At 48.8% G+C, this 27,300-nt stretch overlaps 1 protein-coding gene across 1 annotated transcript in view; it reads left to right on the forward strand.

Moving 5' to 3' along the window:
* Positions 1–26,841, forward strand: part of ahr1b (aryl hydrocarbon receptor 1b) — a gene marked incomplete at both ends in the record, with an annotated part of 218,525 nt that extends 191,684 nt beyond the window's left edge. Inside the window, 4 exons of the mRNA XM_084319583.1 lie at positions 4,328–4,469; positions 5,065–6,400; positions 6,584–6,706; positions 26,683–26,841. Of these exons, the coding sequence (XP_084175709.1) occupies positions 4,328–4,469; positions 5,065–6,400; positions 6,584–6,706; positions 26,683–26,841 (1,760 nt within the window). The remainder of the gene's footprint in view (positions 1–4,327; positions 4,470–5,064; positions 6,401–6,583; positions 6,707–26,682) is intronic.
* Positions 26,842–27,300: the final 459 nt, after the last annotated feature.

Raw genomic sequence — 27,300 nt, forward strand, 5'->3', positions numbered from 1 at the left:
AGACAGACAGGCAGCAGGACAGACAGGTAGCAGGACAGACAGGTAGCAGGACAGACAGACAGGCAGCAGGACAGACAGGTAGCAGGACAGACAGGTAGCAGGACAGACAGGCAGCAGGACAGACAGGTAGCAGGACAGACAGGTAGCAGGACAGGCAGACAGGTAGCAGGACAGACAGACAGGTAGCAGGACAGACAGGTAGCAGGACAGACAGACAGGTAGCAGGACAGACAGGTAACAGGACAGACAGGAAGCAGGACAGACAGGCAGCAGGACAGACAGGTAGCAGGACAGACAGGTAGCAGGACAGACAGACAGATAGCAGGACAGGCAGACAGTTAGCAGGACAGACAGGTAGCAGGACAGACAGACAGGTAGCAGGACAGGCAGACAGGTAGCAGGACAGACAGACAGGAAGCAGGACAGACAGGAAGTAGGACAGACAGGTAGCAGGACAGACAGGAAGCATGGCAGACAGACAGGTAGCAGGACAGACAGGTAGCAGGACAGACAGGTAGCAGGACAGACAGACAGGTAGCAGGACAGACAGACAGGTAGCAGGACAGACAGACAGGCAGCAGGACAGACAGGTAGCAGGACAGACAGGTAGCAGGACAGGCAGACAGGTAGCAGGACAGACAGACAGGAAGCAGGACAGACAGGTAGCAGGACAGACAGGTAGCAGGACAGACAGACAGGTAGCAGGACAGGCAGACAGGTAGCAGGACAGACAGGTAGCAGGACAGACATACAGGTAGCAGGACAGGCAGACAGGTAGCAGGACATACAGACGGGAAGAAGGACAGACAGGCAGCAGGACAGACAGGTAGCAGGACAGACAGACAGGCAGACAGCAGGACAGACAGGCAGCAGGACAGACAGGCAGCAGGACAGACATGTAGCAGGACAGACAGACAGGCAGCAGGACAGACAGGTAGCAGGACAGACAGGTAGCAGGACAGACAGACAGGCAGCAGGACAGACAGGTAGCAGGACAGACAGGTAGCAGGACAGACAGGCAGCAGGACAGACAGGTAGCAGGACAGACAGGTAGCAGGACAGGCAGACAGGTAGCAGGACAGACAGACAGGTAGCAGGACAGACAGGTAGCAGGACAGACAGACAGGTAGCAGGACAGACAGGTAACAGGACAGACAGGAAGCAGGACAGACAGGCAGCAGGACAGACAGGTAGCAGGACAGACAGGTAGCAGGACAGACAGACAGATATCAGGACAGGCAGACAGTTAGCAGGACAGACAGGTAGCAGGACAGACAGACAGGTAGCAGGACAGGCAGACAGGTAGCAGGACAGACAGACAGGAAGCAGGACAGACAGGAAGTAGGACAGACAGGTAGCAGGACAGACAGGAAGCATGGCAGACAGACAGGTAGCAGGACAGACAGGTAGCAGGACAGACAGGTAGCAGGACAGACAGACAGGTAGCAGGACAGACAGACAGGTAGCAGGACAGACAGACAGGAAGCAGGACAGACAGGTAGCAGGACAGACAGGTAGCAGGACAGACAGACAGGTAGCAGGACAGGCAGACAGGTAGCAGGACAGACAGGTAGCAGGACAGACATACAGGTAGCAGGACAGGCAGACAGGTAGCAGGACATACAGACAGGAAGCAGGACAGACAGGAAGTAGGACAGACAGGTAGCAGGACAGACAGGAAGCATGACAGACAGACAGGTAGCAGGACAGACAGGTAGCAGGACAGACAGGTAGCAGGACAGACAGACAGGTAGCAGGACAGACAGGTAGCAGGACAGACAGACAGACAGGTAGCAGGATAGACAGGTAGCAGGACAGACAGGTACCAGGACAGACAGGTAGCAGGACAGACAGACAGGTAGCAGGACAGACAGACAGGAAGCAGGACATACAGGAAGTAGGACAGACAGGTAGCAGGACAGACAGGAAGCATGACAGACATGTAGCAGGACAGACAGACAGGTAGCAGGACAGACAGACAGGTAGCAGGACAGACAGGCAGCAGGACAGACAGGTAGCAGGACAGACAGGTAGCAGGACAGACAGGCAGCAGGACAGACAGGTAGCAGGACAGACAGGTAGCAGGACAGACAGGTAGCAGGACAGACAGACATGCAGCAGGACAGACAGACAGGCAGCAGGACAGACAGGTAGCAGGACAGACAGGTAGCAGGCAGACAGACAGCAGGACAGACAGGCAGCAGGACAGACAGACAGGTAGCAGGACAGACAGGTAGCAGGACAGACAGGTAGCAGGACAGACAGGTAGCAGGACAGACAGGCAGCAGGACAGACAGGTAGCAGGACAGATAGGTAGCAGGACAGACAGGTAGCAGGACAGACAGGCAGCAGGACAGACAGGTAGCAGGACAGACAAGTAGCAGGACAGACAGGCAGCCAGCAGGACAGACAGGAAGCAGGACAGACAACAGGAAGCAGGACAGACAGACAGCAGGACAGACAGGTAGCATGACAGACAGACAGGAAGCAGGACAGACAGACAGGAAGCAGGACAGACAGACAGCAGGACAGACAGGAAGCAGGACAGACAGACAGGAAGCAGGACAGGTAGAGAAACAAGAAAGAGACAGAGCGACAGAGAAACAAGAGAGAGACAGAAAAAGAAACAAGAAAGAGACAGAGAGACAGAGAAACAAGAGAGAGAGACAGACAGAGAAACCGTGACACTACTGTAGTTGTTTAAAGAGCTTACTAGCTTAGTAGCTTCACACTGGTTTCAGGGATTTATGTGCATCTCAGTGGTATGTAAATAGAATGCAGAGGGTGGCTGGGTGGCGCAGCGGACATTGCGCTCTTCACCAACGCAAGAGACACCTGGTTCAAATCCGGCTGTCGGCGTTGCCTCCGGCTTGGGCCGGCCGTCATACTGGCTCAATTGGCAGAGTCAGCGGGTGGAAGTCGATGGGTGCTAATCTGGACGTTGTGGACAGCGACTCCTACAGGTCGGTTGGGGGACGCCTGCACAGCAGAGACAGGAAATAGCGGGGGTAGTGTGAGCCTCCCACACGTTACACCTCGCCAATGAGAGTCCGCGCTGGCAGGTGAAAAGATGTGACAGGCTGCCTCCTCGTGTACCGGAGGGGACACGTGATGCAAGGCTTCTATCCTCCCTATGACCGACCTGTGGGGGGCATATGCAAGCAACGTTCAAGACAGGGGAGGGGATAATTGGAAATAGCGAAATTGGAAAAATTGAAAAATAAGGAGAAAAAGTGGACAAAAAAAAAGTAAATAGAATGCAGATTGAATAAATAGCAGATACTTATACAGTATCTCACACTGGAGTCGTTTGCCTTTCTGCTGTGTTACTACCTGTGGGACGTTACATTGTGAAACTCGTAATTGGCAAGTCCTCGTAACAATGACACAATGACACAATGTGTGTGTGTGTGTGTGTGTGTGTGTGTGTGTGTGTGTGTGTGTGTGTGTGTGTGTGTGTGTGTGTGTGTGTGTGTGTGTGTGTGTGTGTGTGTGTGTGTGTGCTATCTTCCACCGTCCACCCACCCCAGAGGACGAGACGGCACAAAGACACGATCTGTGCCACGACACATAACACAGACACACGCAGACACATTAGCTACGGATGAGAGGAGGGGTGTGGAATTGTAAACATGTGGTTTTGTGTGCGTGTAAAAACAGGGCCGTAACCAGGGGTGTAAAAAGTACCCAGAAATTATACTTAAGTGAAAGTATGGGTACTGTCTCAAAATCTGACTCAAGTAAAAGTCAGAGTATCTGGCTAAAAACACACTTGAGTAAAAGTAAAAAAAGTGTCTACTTTTAAATGTACTTACGTACTAAAAAGTTAAAGTAAAAACCTTTTTTTATTGCATGGGATAGACCAGGGGTCTCAAACTCATTCCATCGTGGGCCAAGTTTTCATTTGATATGAAATTCTTCTTCTGATAGCAGGTGTTTAAAGAGCCCCGCTTTCTAGTCTTGCACAAGGATCAATCAGCATGGGTATGGGCGGGTTAATTTTCCATTGATGGGGATTTGATTGGCTGTTTTTAAATAAAGTGCGGCCGCAGGATTAATAACATTAACGTTAGTTTGGCCAGAGAAACATGTTTTTTTACAAACCTAATAATACTAGAGTAAAGTACAAATCCCCCAAAACAGTACTTAAGTATTGTAATGAAGTACAATTACTCAAGTACTTTACACCCCTGGCCGTAACACAGGCCTGCGGGTCTCTCTCTAGCCCGCGTCACAGGCCCGCGCACCGCTGCCTTTGCTGGGTCCACTGAGCGTAATGGTTATGACACAGCTTTCCCCTGACTGTCTGGTCTAATGTGATTCCCAGTGATCAAGACGGGAGAGAGTGGCCTCACCGTGTTCCGCCTCCTCACCAAGGACAACCGCTGGAAGTGGGTCCAGGCCAACGCCAGGCTCGTCTACAAGAATGGCAAGCCGGACTACATTATCGCCACCCAGAGGCCGTTGGTGTAAGTTCAAGCTTGTCCCTGTCCCCCTCCCCCCTCTGGGCCGATTAAAGCCTGCCTCTGTTGTTTGGTGTGGATTTGAAAGTGTACTCGCTTTTTTCGGTAATGGCATACCTACATTTGATTCAAGCTCAACCGCCTTGCCTCACAACATTATTTCCCCAGATACTATTGAGCTGGTTTTGCTATAATCGAAGATTTATGAAAAACATGTTTTTGTTACGGCAACTTACCATAAACCAGCTCCTCCCCTGATGTCTACTGTACTGACGGCTTTACCATAACCATGGGGTTGATGGGGGGATGTATGGGGGGAGACAGTGGTTCGGGAGGTTGAGCAGTCATCTGGTAATCCGAAGGTTCCCGGTTCGATTCCCGCTCTTCGCGGGCAGCGTGTCGAAGTGTCCTTGAGCAAGACACTTAACCCCTAATTGCTTCCGATGAGCAGATTGGCCCCTTGCATGGTTGCCTCCGCTGTTGGTGTGTGAATGTAAAAAAGAATTGTAAAGCACTTTGGATAAAAGCGCTATATAAATGCACCATTTACCATTTATGTATAGGAACACCACTCTAATGATGTTCTCCTGCTCATCCTTAGGGAGGAGGAAGGTGGGGAACACTTAAGAAAGCGCTCCATGCACCTCCCCTTCACCTTTGCCACTGGCGAGGCCCTCCTCTACCAGACCAGTTACCCCCTGCACAGCTTTCCCGACGCCCTCCGGGGCAAAGCCAAGGGCGGCAAATCCAAAAAGGGCAAAATGGACAAGGGCTCCGACGACGACAACGGCCTCGACCCCAACTCCCTGTTGGGGGCGCTGATGAGTCAAGACGAGTCGGTCTACGTGTGCCAGCCGGCGTCGGAACACAAGATGCCGTCCTTCCACGGCAGCCTGTTCGGCGAGCAGCGGGAGGAGGGGAGCGAGGAGTTCGGAGAAACGATAGCGGGGGTCGAGAGCTGGAACGCGGTGCCCAACGGGCTGTCGACGGGGTGCGGCGGCGGTGAGCCTTCCAGCTACGACCCGTCCGGCTACGACCCGCTCCTGGCCACGTTGGACTCGCTATCGCTGGACGGTGATGAGACAACGTGCTCCAACAGCGAGCTTTTCAGCGCCCTGGAGAGTCTGGGCCTGAACGCCGAGGACCTGGAGCTCCTGCTGCTGGACGAGAGGATGATCCGGGTGGACGTGGACCCGGACTACGTCCCCACGCTCAACGACCTGCTCACCAACACCGAGATCCTCTCCTACATCCACGACACGCTAGACGGCGGGACGGAAGGAGAGCAACCGGGGGGAGACGGCGGCGGGTCGGAACTTTCGAGTCAGAACCACACCCACAGCAGACCCCAGCCCTGCCCCACGACCACCCCCCACCACCCTGTTCCTCCTCAGGCCACACCCATCCACAGGCAGCCCAGGCAGTCGCCCATAGTCCAGCTCTCGCAGGAGATGCAGCAGCATCTCGTCGCGGTCCAACGTGCGAAAGCCCAGCCCTGGACCTCACATTCTCACGACCAGACCCGGTCTCTCTCCCAGACCTCGGAAACCGACACACCGACTGGGGTTCCGAACGGCCTCGGCCGCGCACGCCACCCACAAACTGTGCTCAACGGTCAGGGCTCCCTGTCGGACGGGGAACACAAACACCTCAACCACCTTCTAGACTCCAACCAGCAATGGCAGCATCAGCAGGACCAGCTCTATCTCCAGCTCCAGGCCCGTTGCCACTTCAAGCAGCCAACCAGTGAGGGCAGAGGCCCCCTTAACGGACCTCACAGCCAACCTCCGTGGTCGGGCTACCAGGACCGGCTCGAACCGACGACGAATGGAGCTTACCTTCCAAACGGACAGCCTGCCTTTTCGCAATCCCCACAGGTTGCTCACGTGGATTACAATATGGCCGACGCGCCGGGCGTCGGCGTGAACAGAGCGCCTGTGCCGGACTTTTGTCACTATCAGGGAATGGTGTCCACCACTCCGTCCTACCAGCTACCGGGTCACCAGAAACAACAACAACAACAACAACAACAACAACAACAACATCAACATCAACAGCAGCAGCAGATGTTACAGCATCCCCAGGTCCCGCCCACACATTTCTCCCACTGCCCCGTGCAGAACGCCCCCCTGGAGCTGGAGCAGTTGCTGGGTCTCTCTCAGCCGCAGCAGGGCCTGCGCTCTCTGGAGGCGTATGGCATGTTCAGCACCACCACCATTACCCAGGACGATGCTCGCGGCACGGTGAGAGACACACTGCACTTTATATGAGTCTAGTCTTTATAATAATAATAATAATAATAATATATTTGATTTGTAATGCGCTTTATAATTGTGGAGCAAATCTCAAAGCGCTACATTTTAAAAGAACATAAAAACTAGCAAGAGTAAAAGAAGAAGACTGAAGACTAAAGCTAGCAGGGAGTCAGAAGAACACTAAAACTAGTAACAGAGTAAGAGAAACATAGAATAAATAAAACAGGTAAAAGAACATAAAATGTGTGGAGCAATTCTTTTTAGAAAAATCAACAAAAGGCTCTATTAACACATTCGGGGCCATTGGGCTGAGTCTAATTAATGTCAAGAGGACCAGGGAATGTAAACAAACGTGGGGCTGTTTGTACAGCTAAATCTATACTTTATAGTATTGCTATCTGTCCATTCTCATTGTCAATTGAGTCCATAAACCGTCCTGTCAAAATGGCGTAAAGAAAAAAAAATCATCAATAGGTTCTCATTTTATAGGGCCGTGAATATAAGCGTTATACGGGATTTGGGACAAGTATATTTTCTGGAAGGCTAGATATAGGGCTAATAGCTGCTAACGTTATATCCAATGGCATTTCCGTTTTACAGATGCTACAGAAATAACTCAAACTGCATATGATCGGGACGATCCCAAAGCATGTATGCATGAAAGGGGGGGGCGGGGGACGTTGTTTATTATTATTGATTACCAATAACCGTGTTCGTCTAACTAGCCACATAGGCCGATCGCCTGGATGGCTATCAAAACAATGCCCGATCGGGCTGTAATTTACGTGAAAAAGATCTTACCGTGGTCCGGGCTGATCCCCCCGAGCATTTCCCCGTTATCGATCGCCATCTGGTAGATCGATATGTTCATTGGCTGATGATAAATCCCCTTATTGCATGGTGAAATGTGCGATCCGAAACGTAATCCAAACTACATGCTGCACTGTGCACATCCAGAATCCTGCTACTGAAATCTCCATTGAAAGTAAAAAAAAAAAAGACTGATCCGTTCAGCCACAGGGCACACTGCATTAGCGCGATAGCGCCCCTAAGAGGATCTGGCCGGTATTGCACCTTCTCGAATTCATAGAGTAGGGTAAATCTGCAGTGCCGCTCTGCGACCTTGAATAGGTTATTAAAATGGAATAAAAGCAATAACAACTTCCCACGGATATATCCGTGCCTCTGTCCACAACGGGTGGAATCGAAACACGGAGATCTCCGTGCTTGGGCGGGAATGTGTTAAAAAGATGAGTTTTGAGGCCCTTCTTAAAAGCATCCACAGTTTGTGGTGTTCTCAAGTGGTCAGGGAGAGCATTCCACAGACTGGGATCGGAAGAGCAAAAAGCCCGAACTCCCATAGTGCAGAGTTTGGTCCTTGGGTGAGAGACACACTGCACTTTATATGAGTCTAGTCTTTGTGTTGCACGGTGAGAGACACACTTTATATGAGTCTAGTCTTTGTGTTGCACGGTGAGAGACACACTTCATATGAGTCTAGTCTTTGTGTTGCATGGTGAGAGACACTTCATATGAGTCTAGTCTTTGTGTTGCACGGTGAGAGACACACTTCATATGAGTCTAGTCTTTATGTTGCACGGTGAGAGACACACTGCACTTTATATGAGTCTAGTCTTTGCGTTGCGATGTCGCTCAGCATTACGTAGATGTTTACAAAGTTTCCAACGTTGATTCTAACAGTCTAAACTATTTGCACAAAAAACTAATTTCGTGTCCCACACTTAATCAAACAGAATACATCAAATTCTTGGGAAGGACGCAAAATGGCTGCTTATACGGGCTGCACAGGCGGGCTGGGCGATATAACGATAACGATAATTATCGCGATATATTTTAATAATCGATATCGAAAAAAAAAGAAATCGAAAAAATAAAATACAGATTTTTTTTTTTTTTTTTTTACCTGCAACAGGGCAGTTTTAAAACCAGAGACAGTGGACAGACTTGTCTTTCTTGCCTGCAACTTAAAGTAATGGCTTTGCTTGTCCAAATGACAATACCGACCAAATTGAGATTTATTTTTCTCTTTTATTTTGTTTGCTTTCTAATTTAAAATACAGTTTGAAACCGTCTGTACACAGTAGGCTATGTGTGCTAGCAGAGCTAGTCTCCAGTCATGAGTCACGGTGCACATGTGCGGTGGTTTGTCGACCAAAAAAGCGCCAAAAGATAGAAAAGAAACTAGCAGAGCCAGAACTGTTCAACTCCCCTGGAGCCACAGCCAGCAGAGAAGCCGGTTTACTTTCGCTTTCAAACCAGCTGCAGCCTGAGAACTGGAGTGTGAGGGGATGTAACACTAAAGATGGCGGCAACGACAAATAATTGCTGCAAAATAAACATACATCTGTTGTTAAAAAAATAATAATAAAAAAAAACATTTATATATTCGATTATTTTTTATCGATTTTTTTTGTTTGTTATCGATATCGTTATCGCGATATCATTTTTGGCCATATCGCCCAGCCCTAGCACAGGGGCATTATGACATCATGTGAAATGACTGTAACTAATGTAAACTCAAGCCATGTTGAGTTACCGCACTGGGTTAACCAGTGTCCTGCTATAGGGACCAGAGGACACCGTGTGTGTGTCTAGAGTTGTTGTAAAGACATCACAGAAAGTAGATCTGCCTTCTGTCCCGAGTCTCCGACCCTTTGTCCGTCCCTTTTATCTCGCTAGGACAGCAGCTGCCAGCCGTCCCATAACACATTCCGTCTGAACCTTACAGGGTACCCTTTCGGGAAAGATGGAATATGGATGTTGTCACTGATGATCCAATAATCCAAAAGGGTACTGAAGTGTCCACAGTGGTCAGCGCTGTCCTGTTTCATAATAATAATAATATTAATAATAATAATAATAATAATAATAATAATAATAATAATAATAATAATAATAATAATAATAATAATAATAATAATAATAATAATAATAATAATAATAATAATAATAATAATAATAATAATAATAATAATAATAATAATAATAATAATAATAATAATAATAATAATAATAATAATAATAAACTTTATTTGTATAGCACCTTTCATCCATGAATTGCAGCCCAAAGTGCTTTACAGCAGTGATGTAGACATAATGGACATAACATTTCTCTTGGCATAAATATAGACAGGGATCAAATGAATTGACTAAATAAAAGCAATGGATAAAGTGCAGACATAGAATGAGTATAAAATACACAATAATCAACATACATGCATATAGTACAATAATCTAAGTGGCAGAGTGCAAGTCTAAGGTGAAGAGGTGTGTTTTTAGCTTACTTGGGTCATGGGAATACTGTTGTGTCAAGCAGTTCAAGCTCAACCTCGACTTGACCGTAATGCCTTGTGGTCCAATTGTTGCGTCTCACATAGACCACAATCGACCTTCCAAATGAAACTCGATGTGTCAGATGTCATAATAGATCACAGAGTATTTAAGCTGAGTATAAAGACTGAAGGTCAGTGTAATTGTCAGATGACAGAAGACATTTAGCCTGTGCTGTGATTGGCCGTAGATGGGTCTCTTTGCAACATCACAACATTGCGTCGGAAAAGAAGTGTACACCTCCCACAATGCAATACTCTTGTTAAACATTGATTTGAGGACATCATATGACGACGACTGCATTTGTTTTTTCACCCGTCTTCTCAACCAAAGGCCTTTCTGTCATTTTCTACAAGTTACCAAAGACGTTTCAAAATAAGTGGAGGAACACGCCGTGGCTCCTCCCTCCTCTCTCTCAACGCGAGCTGAAACGTCTGTTTGGGGGGGGGGGGGGGGGGGGGGGCAGAGCACACCGCTGTGAAGGAAGGGTGCGCTGCATTTACAACACAAAATGACAAGACAAATTGAGAGCAACACGGCATGCGGCACGATAATCATTTTATCTCGATTATCTTGTTTTCATGATTGTGGGAAGCCATCATCATAATTGAAAATGAAACTCGATTAATCACCCAGCCCTACTGTACTCATAAACGAATGCACACCTTTTATAACATTATTGAATTTATTATGAAGATATTCAAATTCAATATCGTTCATTCTGCATTAGCTGTGACTAACCAACATTGTTCATCTCTCCCCGGCTGTGGGCACATGTTACAGTGTTGGCGAATAAGAAGCCCTATCTATATGGGCCTACAACACCGGGTTAGTGTTGTCATGATACCAACGTTTTGACTTCGATACCGATACCAGCCTAAGTATCACGATACCCGTTCTAAAACAATACCACAGTAAAAACATAAAACACCAGGCTATTACACATCAGGCTCTTATTATAAAACATCATACTGTGGGATCGCAAGAAAGGATAAAACGGGAGACGTTTTTCCTTTACTTCCCAACATAAATTACATACATCAAACAGAGTGCAGAGGCGTTTAACGTTACTACTTCAAAGTGACAGCAGCCAGCTGACAGCTGACAGGTGACCTAATATACGTCACCAAATACCCACACCGTTCCCAGAATCCCCAGGCTTAAAGGAGCATTCCTCTGCTCCTCAAGTCCAGTGAATGTCTGCACAAATTGTGCGTGATAAGTGTCACCACACAGGCCCCCCCAGAATTCACAATAACCCCCCAAAAGATCATCCACAGTCAACGAGGCGGGGGGCGGATCAGGCGCCCAAAACGAGTCTGTATCACCCGTGCAGGGGTAGAGGTGGGGATTGGGGCGTGTGGGGCGTGTGGGGGGGATTCAGGAGATATGAGGTGACTAGAGGGAAAAGCAGTTGGCAGGGGCCGGGCAGGGGGTTGTCCACGCCGCGGGGGCCGGGCCAGTTCAACTGGCCTGTCTAGGTCCAAATGGGCAGGCTTGAGCCGGTTGACCGATACCCGCTCTGACCTTCCTCCAATGTCCACCATGAAGTTCTTAGGCCCCGCCTCCAGGACGCGAAAAGGGCCGTCGTAAGGGGGCTGCAGAGGAGTACGGTGGCTGTCATGGCGAATGAAAACATACCTGGCTGACTGCAGATCCCTAGGGATGTAGGACTGCGGGAGGCAGTGCTGGGAAGTTGGGACTGGGGTGAAAGCACCGGCGCCATCCCTGAGCACAGTCCGAGATGAGGTGACCGACCAGGGAGCCTCGGCATCCGGGAGGAACTCCCCAGGGACTCGCAGCGGCTGTCCGTACACCAGCTCAGCAGCCGAGGCCTGCAGGTCTTCTTTGGGGGCGGAGAGCAGGCCAAGCATGACCCAGGGAAGCCGGTCGACCCAGTTGCAGTCCGTAAGGCTGGCCCGCAGAGCAGCCTTCATAGAGCGGTGAAACCGTTCACACAAGCCGTTGCCCTGTGGGTTGTAGGCTGTGGTGCGGTGGAGCTTCACTCCCAGGCCCTCGGCGACTGCAGTCCAGAGCCCGGACGTAAACTGTGGGCCCCGGTCGGATGTGAGATCAGATGGTGTGCCAAAACGGGCTACCCAGGACCCAATGAACGACCGGGCCACCTCGGCGGATGTGGTCGATGCCAGCGGGACCACCTCCGGCCACCTAGTGGTTCTGTCCACCATGGTGAGGAGGTGAGTGAACCCGTGGGAGGGGGGCAGGGGACCCACCAGGTCCACATTGACATGGTCAAAGCGCCTCTCCGGCACGAGAAACGGTGCCAAGGGGGCTTTGGTGTGACGGTGTATCTTTGCACGCTGGCACGCCACGCAGGAGCCGGCCCAGGCTGCAATGTCCTTCCTGAGGCCATGCCAGACGAATTTAGCACTGACCAGCTTAGTTGACGCCTTCACCCGCGGGTGCGACAGGCCATGGATGGCTTCGAATACCTGCCACCGCCAGCCAGTGGGAACCATCGGACGGGGCTGACCGGTGGAGACGTCGCAGAGGAGCGTGGTGTTGGCAATACCAACCTGCACATCCTCTAACCTTAGCCCAGTGTCGGCTGTTCGGTAGGCCTGCATGTCCTTGTCAGTGGCCTGGTCGGCAGCCATGGCAGCGTAGTCCAGTCCCAAGTGGACGGCCCCCACCACCGTCCGGGAGAGGCAGTCAGCGACGTAGTTGTCTTTACCTGCGACATGCCGTAAGTCCGTGGTAAACTCGGAGAGTTGGCGCTGCTGGCGCCCTGACCACGGCTCGGTGGCCTTGGCCATGGCGAAGGTGAGTGGCTTGTGATCCACAAAGGCAGTAAACCGTCGGCCCTCCAGCAGGAATCTGAAGTGCCTGATGGCCAGGAAGAGGCCTAGGAGCTCCCGGTCAAAGGTGCTGTACTTTCTTTCATTGTCCCGCAGCTGGCGACTGAAGAAAGCAAGCGGTTGCCAGCCCCCCCCCCACCCACTGTTCGTACACTGCCCCCACTGCGTAGTCTGAGGCGTCAGTTGTGAGGGCGATAGGGGTGGTAGGAAATGGGTGTGCCAGTAATGCGGCATTGGCCAGTGCAGTTTTAGCGCCCAAAAAAGCGTCGTCGGTACACGGGGACCAGTCCACCTCGGCCTTGGGGTCCTTACCACGCAGGGCCTCATACAAGGGGCGCATGAGGTGAGCAGCACAGGGAATTAACCTGTTGTAGAAGTTCACCATGCCTAGGAACTCCTGCAGGGACTTCACGGTGCGGGGGGCGTGGAAAGCTGGCAACGGCGTCCACCCTGGCAGGGAGCGGAACAGCTCCCTCTGCTGAGACCCTGTGCCCGAGGAAATCAATAGACGACCGGCCGAACTGGCACTTGGCGGGGTTAACAATGAGCCCATGTGCACTGAGCCGCTCAAACAACTGCCTGAGATGTGTCAGGTGCTCCTCTGCAGACGTGCTGGCTACGAGAATGTCGTCCAAGTATACGAACATGAATGCCATATCCCGCAGCACCGAGTCCATCAGTCGCTGGAAAGTCTGTGCCGCCCCCTTGAGGCCAAAGGGCATCCGCAGAAACTCGAACAGGCCAAAAGGAGTGATGACCGCCGTCTTGGGAACGTCCCGTGGGTGAACTGGTACCTGGTGGTATCCCCGCACCAAGTCCACCTTGGAAAAGATGGTGGTCCCCGCCAGGTGGGCGGAGAAGTCCTGTATATGCGGGACGGGGTACCGGTCCGGGGTCGTGGCGTTGTTTAGGCGTCGGAAATCGCCACAGGGACGCCACCCACCATCAGCCTTAGTGACCATATGCAGGGGGGAGGCCCACGGACTGTCAGAACGGCGCACAATTCCAAGGCGTTCCATGGTTGCAAATTCCTCCCTGGCAATGGAGAGCTTAGCTGGGTCAAGGCGCCGAGCATGTGCATAGACCGGGGGACCGACAGTGGCTATATAGTGCTCCACGCCATGCTTAGCGACTGCTGAGGAAAATGTAGGCGTGGTGAGGATAGGGAACTCCGCTAGGAGGCGCTGATATACATCCCCAGCAGCAAGCATGTTGGACAGACCTAGTGTCCCTGGCCCTCCCAGCGTGCACGGGTAGGTAGCGAAGGAGACAGCATCGATCACGCGACAGTTTGTAATGTCCACTAGCAGCCTGAACGCACACAGGAAGTCCGCACCGAGGAGAGGAACTGACACAGCGGCCATGACAAACTCCCACCCGAAACGGCGCCCGCCAAAACACACCTCTACATACCGGCTTCCGTAGGTACGTATAGGCGTGCCATTAGCAGCGTCCATGGGGGGACCGTGGCCCCCAGCCATAGTGTCCACAGCTGTAGCAGGCAGGATGCTGCGTTGCGCGCCCGAGTCGACTAGTAGTCGCCGGCCAAATAAGGTGTCCTTAATAAATAGCCTCCGCCAACGCTCATGGCTGTTAATGAGCATTGGCCCTGGCGTTTCCCTGGTCACTGTAATTGCACGGTGGGCGACACTGTTTGGCCCTGGCGCCAAACCGGTTATGGAAATAACACCATCCACTGTTACCCTGGCGACGGGCAGTCACTGCTGCAGCGGCGTCCGCAGCGTCCACTAGCTGGGTAGGTGGGTGGTAGGCTGGAAGCAGCGCATGCACAAACTGCTGCCGGTTGGCGAGATAAATCCTGTCCGCTTCGGCAGCCAGCGCGCGGTAGTCCTTGGTGAAGGAGACGGGAGAGCTAGCCAGGGCGGTGCGCACAGGCGCTGGGAGCTGACGCATGAAAACATGCTTAAACAAAAAAGAGGGATCTGCCGAGCCCAAAACGGACAGCATCCTGTCCATCAGTTCGGATGGCTTGCCGTCGCCGAGGCCGTTAAGTGACAATAGACGATCCGCCTTTTCAATTTCCGACAGTTCAAATAATTGCAAAAGGAATGCCTTGACAGCGTCATATTTGCCGGCAGCTGGCGGGGCTTCCAGCAGCCCCATAGCGCGGGCCGTCGTCTGGGCATCCAATGCTGCTACCACATGATAATATTTCGTAACATCCTGTGTTATTCCTCTCAACTCGAACTGAGCTTCAATGTGTTGAAACCAGGGTCGAGGGCTGTGATGCCAGAAGTCGGGTAACTTAATTGCAGCGGCGTAGACAATGTTCACTTCTCCGTCCGTCATGATGTAATATTCACGTACTTCAGGTCACCAATGTGGGATCGCAAGAAAGGATAAAACGGGAGACGATAGTCGAGTCTTTCCTTTACTTCCCAACATAAATTACATACATCAAACAGAGTGCAGGGCGTTTAACGTTACTACTTCAAAGTGACAGCAGCCAGCTGACAGCTGACAGGTGACCTAATATACGTCACCAAATACCCACACCGTTCCCAGAATCCCCAGGCTTAAAGGAGCATTCCTCTGCTCCTCAAGTCCAGTGAATGTCTGCACCAATTGTGCGTGATAAGTGTCACCACAATACCTGACTTTATAATAATTATTATACATCATACCTGACTTCATAATTATTATTATAAAACATCATACCTGGCTTTATAATAATTATTATAAAACATCACACCTGGCTTTATAATAATTATTAATTATACATCATACCTGACTTCATAATAATTATTATAAAACATCATACCTGGCTTTATAATAATTATTATAAAACATCACACCTGGCTTTATAATAATTATTATAAAACATCATAGTATTCTGGCTGTTGACAGAATCTGGCTATGGAGCGACAATAATGTGGTCAAGAGGCATGGTTTCTATCTTTAGCCTTTGGCGTGGTTTATTTCATTCACATGGTTAAACAGCAGCACATGAGTCCTCCTCTCCGTGAGAGGTAGGTGGGGAAGAAAAGATAGAGGGGGAGGAGACATCTCTTTTTATACTCGCCACCTGGTGGTATCATGAGTGGCTCCGCCTAGAGCGCCCTCTATTGGAAACAGTTATATATGCAGTTAGCAGTTACTAGCAATCCTACATAGAACCTCTAACTTTAACACTCCCACTTAGGGTTGTTTTAGCACACTGGATAACTTCTCCGAAAACATTTTACAAAGAAAATAATACAATCCAAAAACATCAAAAAAGAATATGGCAGTCAATATCTACACACCAAACATGACCTCTGCAAATCTCTTCAATTTCAATTTGGAAGCAGGTTTCGTCATAGCGTCTGCTACCATGTCATCCGTTGGACAATAAATCAGTGTCATCCTTTCTTCTCTGATGACAGATCTGATGAAATGATATTTTATATCGACATGTTTACATCTCTGCCGGCACACAGGGTTTCTAGCAATCGCAATGGTTCCCTGGTTGTCCTCGTAAACAACAGTCTTCTTATATACATCCCTTCGAGCAGTTGTTCTAGATAAATACACTCCTGTATGGTCATAGCTAGAGCCATATATTCGGCTTGACAAGTTGATAGTGCCACTGTGGGCTGCTTCTTTGTTTTCCACGAAACCAGCGAGCTGTCTGTGTTCAAACTCACACAATATCCTGTGCTACTTCTTCTATCTGTGGTGTCAGCTGCCCAGTCTGCATCACTGTAGGCTTTAAGTCCTAAACCCTCGCTGCTCTTTCTGAAACACAGCTGTTTATCTGCTGTACCTTTGAGATAACGAAAGACATGTTTTGCTGTAATCCAATGCTCCTCTGTGGGGTCAGCAAAATGCTGTGACAGTTTACTCACTACAAAACATAGGTCAGGGCGGGTACATGTTGTTAAATAAATGAGGCTACCCACAGCTTCTCTGTAAATTTTTACATCTGTCAGTTTCTGAGCATCCTCCTGGTAGTCTAATTTTTGATCACATGGCGTTTCCCTTGATCTACATTCTTGCATGTCAAAACGTTTCAGGATCTTTTCCACATATCTCTTCTGGGATATTTTTACACAATTGGCAGACTGTTCAAAGTCCATGCCTAGAAAATGCTTTAACCTTCCAAGGTCTTTCATTTTGAATCTGGTGGAGAGCATACCTTTCACCTGTGCTAGGTTTCTAGTGTTGTCTGCTGCGATGAACAAATCATCCACCCAAATGACGATGATCACTTTTCCTGACTATTTTGACTCCCTTGAGTAAACACAGGGGTCTACTGGGTTCTGTAGGAAGTGATCTTCAATGAGACATGTATGAAGCATCTCGTTCCAATTTCGCCCAGACTGTTTCAGGCCGTAAATGGATTTTTCCAGCTTACACACTAGCTTCTCTCCTTTCTTTTCGTAACCTTCAGGTTGTTCCATATATATCTCCCTATCTATGGGTGCGTGCAGATAGGCTGTCTTCACATCCATCTGATGTCAAATCAAATTGTCCTCAGCTGCTTTCTGAATCACTACCCTTATACTGGTCAGATTGGCTGTGGGGGAGAATATTTCACTGTAGTCTATCCCCTGACTGTAACATTTAGCTACAAACCTCGCTTTGTACTTGTCGTGGCCTTCAATACCCTCCTTGATTGAGTACACCCATTTCCCTCCCACTGTCTGTCTGCCTTCTGGTAACTTGGTTAGAGTAAAGGTGTGGTTGTCCTCTAGGGACCTCATCTCCTCATCCATTGCTCTCTCCCATTTACTTGATTCAGGGGACACTATGGCCTCTTTAAAGGTCTGAGGTACCCCACTGACTACCCTGTAGCAGTAATCAATGGTTGTAAGTGTACTGTCCTCCTCGTCACTTCCTCTCCGGGCATAGTCTGTCAGGTACTTTGGGGGTTTGTGTTCCCTTGAGGGGGCACTTGACGTCACCCTCGGGTGCTCCTCGTCATCGCCCTCCGGGGGTGGCTGACTGTCTGCCTGCACGACCGTGCTAAGTACACTGGGCTGAGGTGTCTCTGTTTCTTCACACCTCACTCTGGAGTCCAGCTCTGGCTCCTCTGTCTGTGTCTCGCTCTCACATGTTGTCTTTGTGACTAACTTGACCAGCCTGTGTTACTGCACTCCCCCTTTACCGGGATAATAAACCAGGAAAGCGGGGCTTCCCTTGTCGTGCCCTACAAAGAGTCCTTTTTCACATCTGGACTCAAGCTTTCCTCTGTCCTGCAGGTAAGCATAACACACTGATCCAAATTTGTGCATTCTAGCTAGATTACACTTCTTTCCTGTCAGTGCTGTATATGGGGTGGTGCCTGTGTGCTTATTAAAGCACCTGTTTCTGGTGTAAGCGGCTTTTTGTACCGCATAGTGTCATAGACTCTTAGGTAAGTTACTGTCTACTAGCTTACACCTAGCCATTTCGAAAAGAGTGCACCATTCCCTCTCTGCCACTCCGTTCTGGTGTGGGGAATATGGACATGACGTCTCCTGTCTTATCTTGTTCCTCCTCAACAGTGATTGAACTCTCTGTTTGTGAACTCGGTTCCGTTGTCGGACCTCAAGCATCTTACGTTACCATAAGGGGCTATGTCTGCCAGGAATTTTTCCGTGGCCTGGAGTGTGTCACTCTTTGTTTTGAGAAAGTAAACAAACACCGCCCCTGTGCACACATCTGTAAAAGACTGTACATATCTAAAGCCTCCTATGGACTAGTTTCTTACTGGACCGGCAAGATCTGTGTTAACTAGCGCAAGTGGTACCTTTACTTTTTCTGTGGGATTTCTGTTTCTTGATTGAGCAAACTTCCCCTTTATGCACACTACACATTCGTTATCAGGTCTACGCTTTTCACCTTCAATGTGCATGCCTTCTGTCACTGCTTGCAGTTTCAGTAAATCCTCGTAATTACAATGACCCATAATCTCATGCCATGTCTGAATATCGTGACTGACAGTCACTTTACACATATCATTGTCATCGTTACACTTGTCGTTGTCATTACACTCTGTTTGCAGGTAATACATTCTCTGGTACACCTCTATGTTAAATCGCATACCGTTGGGCTCTACAAGAACAATTTTACCTTCAATGAAGAACACTCTGGCACCGTTTGCAGTAGCAGCTATTACAGAGAATAGTCCTTGTGGGAACGATGGTACGTAGAGAGCGCTCTTTAACGTCACTGTACGCCGGCGGTGTACGCCGGCGGCCCCCGCTGTCCGTGAGGCATACCTGTGCGTCTCCTCTCCCTTTCGCCAACCCGTAGGTGCGCTTCCCGTCTGCCAGCTCCATGCTGTGTCTCTCCGGGCGGAAAGTGTTGTCAAAGTTCTTGAACCGACTCCTGTCGTTGATGACGTGGGACGACGCACCTGTGTCCACGATCAGTCCCTTCCTTTGGGCCTGCTGCAGCTGCGTTGGCCTGGTGACGTACGCTGTCTGCGCCCTGGGGATGAAGCCCTCTCGTCCCGCTACTCTCCGGGCGTCGCCTCGGTTCGTCTCACGCCGACCATAGCCGCCATCTTGTCCATGCGCGTATCGCGCGCCCTGGTCGCGTTTCTTCATGCACGCTCTGTCTGTGTGCCTCGTGGATCTGCAGAAGCCACACCAGACAGTCCTTGTGCAGTTACCTCTCCGATGGCCTTTCTCTCCGCATCGCCAACACGCCAGCACCGTCGTGGGCCTGGTCTTCTCCGTTGGCGTCGCTCGGGCCTTCAGCACCCTCTCTCCCGCCTCCGCGGTGGCTGGGTGGGTATCTTCTGAGGCCTCGAAGTTTCTTAACTTGGCCTTGAACTGTCCCAGCGTCATGTCCGCTGAACCGTGTGTTACCAGGAGTGTGAACGGTTTGTACAGCTCCAGTAGTCCTCTCATCACCATCGCCATCATTAGCCCATCGCTTGGTGCTTCTCCCGCACTCCTCAATGGCGTTGTGATCTGCTCCACTTCTTCAGGGCTGTTAGTGCTTTGTAGAGGGCCACGACTCGGGGTCTTCCTCGCCCGATGTAATGCTCTCTCAACACCCCCAGGCTTTCTCAGCCTTTGTCTTTAGTGTCGCGGAATATCAGCCTCAAGCTTGTGTCGTCGAGCAGTGGCGCTAACTCACAGTACGCATCTGCGTTACGCTGGTCGTCCAGGGCTTGCTCTTCCACCGTCAGTGGTCCCGTCGGGGCTGTCAAAATCGTCGCCTTCAGTCCTGCACCGTGCATGCAGCATAACATGCGCTCTTCCCAGAGCTCATAGTCCTCTGCCTTTCCATTAAATGAGGGCCATTTGCTCCTTCCCTTGGTCGCCACGAGTTCTAAGACGGGGTTCTCCCCCTCGCCTCCGTTGGGCTCAGCAGGCTCCGTCTCCCCCGGTGCCGCCTCCCCGGGGCTCTGCACGCTGCTCTCCGGGCGGGTCCGCTTGCGCTCCAGCAGCCCGTCGGTGGGGTCGGTGTCCCGCTTCCTCTTGACGCGCAGGATCATCGTGTTGGATTCCATGTTGCTCTTTGATGGTGGGCGTAGCTTTAGCTCCTGTTGGCCTAGCGTCTAGCCACGCGGTACTCCCGGTGCTAACCTAGCCTATACTTTAGCTAAACTTGCTACCCTTATTATTTCGCCCCGGCGTGATCTGGGCCCATAACCTGTTGACAGAATCTGGCTATGGGGCGACAATAATGTGGTCAAGAGGCATGGTTTCTATCTTTAGCCTTTGGCGTGGTTTATTTCATTCACATGGTTAAACAGCAGCACATGAGTCCTCCTCTCCGTGAGAGGTAGGTGGGGAAGAAGAGATAGAGGGGGAGGAGACATCTCTTTTTATACTCGCCACCTGGTGGTATCATGAGTGGCTCCGCCTAGAGCGCCCTCTATTGGAAACAGTTATATATGCAGTTAGACAGTTACTAGCAATCCTACATAAAACCTCTAACTTTAACACTCCCACTTAGGGTTGTTTTAGCACACTGAATCACAAACAGACAATATGGAAAATGTTTTCAGTGTGTTCAGCCGACTGTTGACACGCCCACTACGCAAAGCTTGCGCTCTCTCACACACACACACACACACACACACATACACACACACACACACACACACACACACACACACACACACACACACACACACACACACACACACACACACACACACACACACACACACGCACGCACGCACGCACGCACGCACGCACGCACACACACACACACACACACACACACACAGCTCCGGTCACGCATCCACTCAACTCGTAGAAAATACGGCATCAGGCTATTATTCTAAAATATTGATACTAATAAAATGGACCATTTGTGCTTTCAAAGGCGCCTTCAAATAAAATGCATTATTATTATTAGTAGTAGTAGTATTGGACCGCTTCTAACCGCTGGGTATCGCAATACTTTTCTAGTATTGGTGTATCGTGCAACCCTACACCGGATCTGAATCTGTCTAGACCCTCCGCCATTTTGTTACTCCGTGTTTCTCGTTTTCAATGTTATCAGTACTAAGGGTCATGAAAGGCATCTCGCTGGTCTTTCCTGATTGACAAAAGCGAGCGAGGGAGACAGGGGGAGTGGGAGGAAGAGAAAGAGTGGGGGGGGGAAGCACAGATAGCGAACATGGGTATGGTAATGAATGGAACAAGGTCAGGGCAGGCCACAAACAAGAGCGCAGCCTAGCGATGGCCAACCCCCGGCCAGTATCCATTCATTCCTCCCCACTCAGCCTTTGCAGTGTTTTTCTTCAGGGTCAGCGGCCGTTGCTGAAAGGGAAATACTGGCACGCCGGGCGGTCAAGCATGAGCGCTGCTGACCTACAATTTGACTGTCATCATTGCCTAATACAGTGAATGCAGAGTGAGGGGGGGGGGTTCTTTCTGCTGCAGTACGTACACTGTAGCCTGGATTCTCTACTGAAACAGGAGGGGTTGGTTGTAATTGGGTTTACCTTCAACCTGCGCCAGAGAAGTTGCATTTCTGTGAATTACTGTATCGTCTGCAAAGAGATGCAGTTATCCGGTTTTCTCGTCTTGCGTAAGCTTGACAAAACCACTTGTTTTGCGAGTGCATGGGTCATTTAAAATGTGGCACCAAGATCTGTATGTAGGGGACATGTTTACAGTGATTAAATGGTTCAGCGGTTCATCTGTGTTGGGGGAAACTACACTAAAGGTGTAGCTTACCAAACTACAAGCTGTTTCACCATGAAAAGTAGTTAAACTAAATCTCAACTACTCTCAAAGCATTTTTGTTTATCAAATTACAGCTACTTTCAATAAGTAGTTCAACTGCATCCAAACTACATGGCAGAAAGTTATCACAATCTGAGTCAAGAATCCCATAGTTACACGGAGCAACAACTGAACTGACACTGACTAAAGAGTGTCAAAGGCTCATATCCAAGGGTGTGTTTTCAGGAGGAGACAGGGAGCCGTGGTTGAGGTGGAATCAGGAAAATGCTAAATCTCTAGGGGAAAATGTACTGTAGTTTGTGATTAACTACCTAAACTACATGACCCAAGGTAGACTCAAAGTGACTACTGAAAAGGCTACTGAGATTCCAATGTAGTTAAACTACCACCCAGCTACTGCAAACTGTAGTTAATCTGCAGTGCAATTAAACGAATTAAACAAGTAATTGAACTCCCAAATGAATTAATGAATTAATGAAAACTTTATTTAACAGATTGCAGAATGGGTACAATACAGTACGGCTCAATACACACAATTGTTAAGGGGATGCAGACCAGAGAAAGACATTTGTCTTGTTTAGGGTCCCCCATTTTCAATTCAATTCAATTCCAACACTGCAGTTTATTAACAATAATGATGTGATTACCTCTGAATAAACAAATACTGGCCTCTACTGGTGGTGTTTGGGTCATGTTGAAGCTGCTCACTCACACTTCTCTTTGAGGTACTGTGTTGCTAGGTATGCTACTCCGTGGGGGTTCTGTGTTGCTAGGTGTGCTTCTCCGTGGGGGTTCTATGCTGCTAGGTGTGCTTCTCCGTGGGGGTTCTATGCTGCTAGGTGTGCTTCTCCGTGGGGGTTCTATGCTGCTAGGTGTGCTTATGTGGACTTACAGGTGGATGATGTCCCGTCTAATCCATTTAGACTAACGAGGATTACAATTAGAGTGATGTTAGGACTTGTCACAACACCCACCCACCTAGGATACACACCCTCTCCCTCTCTCTCTCGCTCTGGCGCTCTCTCTCCTCTACCCCTCCTCTGTCCACGCTTTCTCCCTTTCTCTCCCTCCCCCTGTCGTTTTCACTCCTCTCAACCCCGGCCCCGCCCACTAAACATCTGCCACACCATGCTTCCTGCCTGACCTGCTTTATGTGATTAGGGTCAATGGCAACTCCACCACAGCAAACAGTCTGGCTTGTATTGGGGGTGGATTGTTCTGTGTGTACGATCTGTAGTGTGTGTGTGTGTGTGTGTGTGTGTGTGTGTGTGTGTGTGTGTGTGTGTGTGTGTGTGTGTGTGTGTGTGTGTGTGTGTGTGTGTGTGTGTGTGTGTGTGTGTGTGTGTGTGTGTGTGTGTGTGTGTGTGTGTGTGTGTGTGTGTGTGTGAGGTGTGTGTGTGTGTGTGTGTGTGTGTGTGTGTGTGTGTGTGTGTGTGTGTGTGTGTGTGTGTGTGTGTGTGTGTGTGTGTGTGTGTGTGTGTGTGTGTGTGTGTGTGTGTGTGTGTGCGTGTGAGATACTCATCCCTGGGATCCTTGACATTCTATTCTATCATCTGGCTATCTGACCCATCAGTAAATGTGACTCACCTCTGCAAGTCCCGCCTCCCTTTCTATGTCCTATGAACTCCCAGGATGATTGATTGATTGAAAAGTTTATTAACAGATTGCAGAATGGGTACAGTACAGCTCAATACATACAATTGTTAAGGGGATGCAGACCAGAGAAAGACTTTCGTCTTGTTTACATCAGGGTCCCCCATTTTCAATTCATCATAACATATATGACATACATGACATAGAGATAGACAGTACTGCTACATCTATACATTTATGACATATCAGATTTGCAAATACAGTACTGTTTGTGATACAAAAAGTGTCCAGAAAAAGAGTGTATATACATTTGACGTAGAAACTGTACATTGGAGGAGGTTGGGTGGGTGGGGTGGGGTTGGTGGGTGGGGTCTGTACATTGGGGGGGGGGGGGGGGGGGGGGGGAACACTGTACACTGTACATTGGAATACTGACAAAGCCATACTTGGTAATTTACTGTACAACTGGGTTAAGACATTTGTAGGGGCCAGTTTCGAATTGCAGTCTCCCGTAGGTGTTCTTTGAGAGTGTTTTTGAAAGTGGGTAGTGATTCACATTCCTTTACAGCTTTGGGTAGGGCGTTCCACATTGATGTGGCATAATTGCAAAACGTGTTTAGTCCCTTGTTTGAGCCGAATCTGGGTTTAACATGATTTGTGGAGCTCCCTCTGGTGTTGTGATCGTGGTATTCACTGACCTTTGGGAAGTATTTTGACATGTACATGGGTACCTTGGTCGCGTAGTGTATCTTGTAGACCAGGCCCATTGCAAGTTGCTGTACTCTGTCGTCTACTCTAAGCCATCCTAGGTTGTCAAAGTGGGCCGGGGTGAGGTGGGTTCTAGGAGTCAGGTCAAGCAGTAGTCTTACTAGCTTGTTTTGAGATGTTTGTAATTCGTTTTTTAGTGCCTTTGAGGTGCTTTGGTACCATGAGGTGCAAGCATAGTCGTAGTACCCTTGAATGAGTGCTCCTGCCAGAGTCTTCAGGGTATTCTTGTTTACCAGAGAGGAGATCCGGTACAAGAATCGAGTTCGTTGGTTGACTTTTTTTATTACATTGGATGCCATTTTGTCACAGGAAAGATTAGCCTCTAGGATGGAACCTAGGTAGGTAATTTCATCTTTCCTTGTGACAATATTGTCACCCACTGTAACCGAGAAGCCGACGGTCTTGCTGAGTTTGTTATTTGAACCGAAGAGTATGGACTCTGTTTTGCCCATGTGTAATGATAGTTTGTTGTTGGCGAGCCATATGCAGATTTTGCCTAGTTCCGAGCTGAGGGCTTTTTCAACCTGTAACTTGTTCTTGTCAGAGACCAGCAGGGCTGAGTCGTCCGCAAACAGGAACAAGTTGCAGTCACAAGCTGACGACATGTCATTTGCATAAATTAGGAATAGTAGCGGTCCTAGTATGCTTCCTTGTGGAACACCACAGCTCACTGTGAGGGGGGGGGGGGGGTAGGGTACCGTTTACCTCCACCATCTGTTCTCTCCCCTCCAGGTAGGATTGTATCCAGCTCACTGATAAACTATCAAAACCTATTGCTTTTAGCTTGTCAATCAGAATGGTGTGATTAACAGTGTCGAAGGCCTTTTGTAGGTCCAGCATGACCATGCCGCAGTATTTGCCCGCGTCCACCTCTTGTTTGATGTGGTCGTTCAAATAGAGAAGGCATGTGTCAGTGGAGTGGGATGTTCTGAAGCCAGATTGGAATTCGTAGATTAGATTTTTTTCCGCGAGGTACTTTTCAATCTGTTCGTATCCTATTTTATCCATGACTTTCGAGATGGATGTAAGGATAGAAACAGGGCGGTAGTTGCCTGGGTCTAGTTTGCTGCCCTTTTTGTGCAGGGGTGTTACTCTCGCAATTTTGAAGTCCTTGGGGACGTGTCCCTGTTTTATGGATGAACTCTGCTACTGCTGCATCTACTTCAGTGGAGTACCACAAGAAATAAAAACATTGGCCTACATTATTTACTTTTAATTTAACTTAATTTACTTCATCTTCAAGTAACATTCAAACAAATGCTGCTCTCCATTTATTTATTGTGAGCTAGAACATCTTAGAACATCAGAATAGAATAGAATAGAATAGACTTTTAATTGTCATTGCACACAAGTATACAACGAAATTTCAGGGGAACTCCCACAGACCGTAGTACAATATATACATACATGTATGTAACACATAACACTGTACATATAACAGAATATTTTAAATAATAAAGTGCATGATGAGCGGTAACATAGCACTGATGACTTAAAGAAGTATCAAAACCTGTTGGATTGGTGGATATGTCAATAATAACTTTGTGAACAGTCAGTATTGTAACTTGGTTACAAGGCCTGTTGCAATCTTATAGGTCAGTCACTGTTTCACTGCTATTTACAGTATATTGGTATCATAGGCAAATCTCTTTTTTTATCCACTTTTTCTCCTTCTTTTTTCTGTTTTCTTTTCTCCCATCCCAATTTAGTCGTGCCAATTCCCCCATCCCCTGTCTTGATTGTTGCTCGCATGTGCCCCCCACTGGTCGGTTGTAGGGAGGGTTGAAGAATCCATTGCATGTCCCCTCCGATACATGCGGAGTCAGCCAGCCACTTCTTTTCACCTGCCAGCACGGACTCTCATTGGCGAGGTGTAACGTGTGGGAGGCTCACACTACCCTCGACATCTCCTGTCTCTGCTGTGCAGGCGCCCTGACCGACCTGTAGGAGTCGCTGTTTACAACGACCAGATTATTTACCACCCATCGACTCCCCTCCCGCTAATTGAGTCAGTATGACGGCCGGCCCAAGCCGGAGGCAACGCTGACAGCTGAACTCGATACCGGTGTCTCACGCGTTGGTGACGAGCGCTTAGACCGCTGCGCCACCCAGCCGCCCTCATAGGCAAATCTCTTAAGAATTGTTCTGGTTCAATAATATATACAATAATATACATAGAATATATATACCTGTAGTCACATGGACATTTTAAGAAGAATTGTATTAATGAATGTTTTGCATTGTGGCAACTATATTTAACCACTTGCCTTTGTATGTTGTTGTTTTTTAGCTGGAAAATGGCTACATCCTGAACAGCACCAACACGGCCTACATAAGAAGCTGTTTGATGCCCAATGGAAATGGGACAGCGACGAGTGACAGCCCTGTCTCATGCCCCGATCCGCTCACCATCTATGGAGGACCAAATGTGCCACAATTAAATCAATGATTATATCTTAAAGAAATAATACATAAATAGATAATTACGTGATTAAATGTAGAAATATATCTAAATTAGTCAATTACATTTAAAAATAATTATTCCTTAATTCATTATTCTTTTAATAATTACATAATATCAACTCATTATTATCTTACAGTGTATTATTTCATGATTGCTGTTTTCATAATAATGTGATTTTATGTATTTATCTATTTATTTTACATGATAACAACAGGTTTTATTTTCACCTGATTGTGTATTTCATAATGACACTATTCAGAATGACATTTCAGAGTGGCTCCTTTTCTTCCTCCTTTTTTTCACAATGACACTTTTCATAATGGTGCGGCCGTCTGTCAATCAGCATGAACAGGACGGGGTCAGGTTTCACACACACATTCAGACTAAACAACAACATAGTTGAGAGGCCGATTCCACTGGACAAAACTAAATCAGTGTACAGTA

The sequence above is a fragment of the Notolepis coatsorum genome (assembly GCF_963971535.1).
Source record: "Notolepis coatsorum genome assembly, chromosome: 1".
Lineage (NCBI taxonomy): Eukaryota > Metazoa > Chordata > Actinopteri > Aulopiformes > Paralepididae > Notolepis > Notolepis coatsorum.